The sequence below is a fragment of the Perca fluviatilis genome, chromosome 2, assembly GCF_010015445.1.
Source record: "Perca fluviatilis chromosome 2, GENO_Pfluv_1.0, whole genome shotgun sequence".
NCBI lineage: Eukaryota > Metazoa > Chordata > Actinopteri > Perciformes > Percidae > Perca > Perca fluviatilis.
Window position 1 is genome coordinate 23,721,351 of NC_053113.1, and position 3,125 is coordinate 23,724,475.

Sequence of the window (3,125 nt, forward strand, 5' to 3'; positions counted from 1 at the left end):
TGAATCTCTTTTGTATTGCATCAGCTTGTGATCGAATCGGCAAGATGTCCGCAAATTACATTTATGTATAGCAAATGTTGCTGATGATATTGCTTCAAAAGATTTAACTTTTAACGCAGAAAGAAAACTCACAGTCCAGAAGTTCGTAAAGTGCTGCCTTTGATTAACAATTACTTATGGAATAGCAAACTGTAAAGTACAATGTATTATTTAACAGTACTTGCCGGTTCACTGACCAAAACCCAGAGAATATCCTGTTCATCGTGACCTAAACAGCTAAGGTTAAACCTTGAACAGTGGTACTTTCCTGTAGTTCTGTGTAAATTCCCACTCCAATCCTAAAGTACAAAGATCACTTTTGTTCCGTATTAGGCAAACAGACTTGGAGCAGATGTAGGCTGAAGGTTAAGGATGCAGGCTTGTGACAGTAGGGTTGCCAGCTCTAATTTCTAAACTGGCTGGTAAAATCTAGACTAGAACTATTCTCATCATCAACTGTTGATGAGCCAGTAAGTAAGAGCCAAGTAAATCTCATCTATAAGTTCATACATTTAGTTTTTATGCAGCAGTGGTTAAACACTTTTTTGTAATAAAATATGTATGAACATGGTTAAGGGTTTGATGGCTAAAAAAAACAATACTAATTTTGTGCTACTTATTGTTTTTTTTTTAAGGGTCATTAGGTTAATTTCGTTTTTTTTTTTTGGCCAGTGCATTGATATTTACATGATCAGGTTTTGGGTTTTCCAGCACTTTGATATTTTACTTTTTATTTCACATGTGACTTAGCCAGTCAGAAGTGAGGTGTGCAACTATCTGTCTTGTATCTCTTTGCAGTAAGTGGTGAAGTGGCTCTTTCAGAGATCGCAGGGCCCTTCTCAGCAGCAGACGTGGCGGCCAACTGCTCTGCCGGGGTGCTGAAGGAGCCTCTCCTCTGGGTGATCTCCTACGCCCTGATGGCGGTTTGCGCAGTGGTCCTCATCATCCTGTTACTCCTGCTGGTCCTGCCCTGCCGAAACAGAAATCGCTCCGGGGAGATAACCGACGAGTCCTCTCTGGTCCGCCACCGCATCAAGTGACTGAGAGGAAACAGACAGGCGGGCAGGGTGAGCAGGCAGGGGGACAGCGAGCAGAGTGCATCCACAGCGGTGGAGAAAGGGGTGAGGCTCAGCTTGCACCCAACAGTGACCTCTGAATGTCTGACTGACTCTAGACTGCATTCATCAGCTTGACCCATGGAGCTAGACACAGGCAGATCAACTGCCTCTTGACAGAAACTCCACCCCAAAAACACTTTTACAAACAGCTGTTGGCTCTTTCTTATTCTCACTGATGATTGGTCATACCATGTCCTATGTGACACAGAGGAAGACATCCAGCATAGAAGAAAAAGAACAGCTGCCATGTAGCTACAGGGCAGTTTTAAGTAATGGGTATGACTTCCTTTTCTCAACTGTACAGACTCATTCTCTTTAGGGCTGTCAAAGGTATTCTAGGAAATGTAGGACATCACAAACAGAAGGGTGAACCCACGAATAAAACACTGTATCACAAAATAACGTTGCACCAGCAGTGCCGTATAACAGTTGATATTAGCTAAGGGTGGAATGACTTCCTTACAAACAATCACAGGCGAGCAGGTGGGGAGGACATAAAACAGTCAGGCTCAACCACAACCATGGGTGCATTCTTGAACAATTTAAAAGTTACTGATTTTATTTCCAGGCAAACTGCATTATTATTATTATTTTCTTAAGGCATACAACCTCTTAAAATGTGCCTTTTACAGTATGTGATCAGTGAAGGAATGTTTTTTCGTGCCTTATATTTTGAAGTTGAAACGAATGCCTGTGTATGTTGAAGTTAAGGGGAAAAGCTGCTGAAACAATCGCTGTTAATAGGAAGAATATTACTAGAGGTTAAACACATGTTTACAGTGCCTGTAGTGCCTTTAAGTCTCAGCTCACTGCTAATACAAACTGAAATACAATAGCAGCAGTTTGAGACTTACTCTGCTGAATTGCACTTTGTTTCAAGTGTAAGATCAATATTTCTCGATCTGTTATGCAATTTGTTGTATTAATGTAATTTTACTAATTCTGTATACATCTAAGTTTATATTTAAATCTCTTTGAATGTGATTGTATTATTCCAAATTTTTGCTCTTTAGACACTAGATGTTCAAGGGTACATATTTATACTGCACATTTTATACAAACACTAAATTAGAAGCCAAAGGAGTTTTGAAGCTAACCCATTGGAAACACGCAGACTACAGTTCTAGAAAAGCTGACCAGTTAGCATAAAAAAATAATCAGTGACTCGAGCTGCACAAATGTGACTGTCTGACAAAATTTTAAGTTGTCAAATTGAGGGTACACTTGAATCTTAGAATGTTCACTTATAAGTGTATTTTTTTTTTCTGTGCCAAAATTGTACTTACTTGCTGGAAATGCAAGAACTTGTGTCCAAATCAAAGATGTAAATCATTTTAAATTAATAAAGATTTTGTGAAAGGTTAATCAGGAACAAAAGCATTCTTTGGGAGTCAGTGGGAACAAGCTTGATGTGGTTTGTGAGTGACATCTTGTGTTGACACATGGCATCTTCATTCACTGGCTTAAATATCTATTAATTAAATAAAACATTTCAATAATATTTACACAGACTAAAATAAAGACTTTATATATTTCACAGCAAAAACCAAAGTGCTCCAACAGTGATTTAAATCATGAAGACACAGAACCGTAATATCATGTAGGAAATAAGTTATGTAACTGATAAAGATATTGTTGAGGCATTGAAATAAAAATGTATCTCTGCACACTTTTGTACACAAACATCTCACATGGTAAATCGTTGGTCCTGTCATCAGTCATCTTGATGCTTCTGTAAATAAAAATAAATGAACAATTAGTATTGTTTCATGTGATAATTGTGTGTTTTTTTTGTTTTGTTTTTTTTGTTTACAGCCATAACTAAGATTATCCACACACTACACTATAAAAACTCAAACTGGAGCACCAGACAGATAAACCTTCTTATTGCATCTGGTCCTCCAAGCAGATTAAATCAAATGATCAGTACAAGTCTAATCTGTCTTTTTTTTCGTTTTTACCCTCATC

General features: G+C 38.0%; 1 protein-coding gene across 1 annotated transcript in view; it reads left to right on the forward strand.

The window, feature by feature from the left end:
* The window catches only part of bace2 (beta-secretase 2), a 16,057-nt gene extending 13,141 nt beyond the window's left edge, over positions 1–2,916 (forward strand). Inside the window, exon 9 of the mRNA XM_039824896.1 lies at positions 838–2,916. Coding sequence (XP_039680830.1) covers positions 838–1,079 — 242 coding nt within the window. The 3' untranslated portion in view covers positions 1,080–2,916. The remainder of the gene's footprint in view (positions 1–837) is intronic.
* The last annotated feature ends 209 nt before the right edge of the window (positions 2,917–3,125 follow it).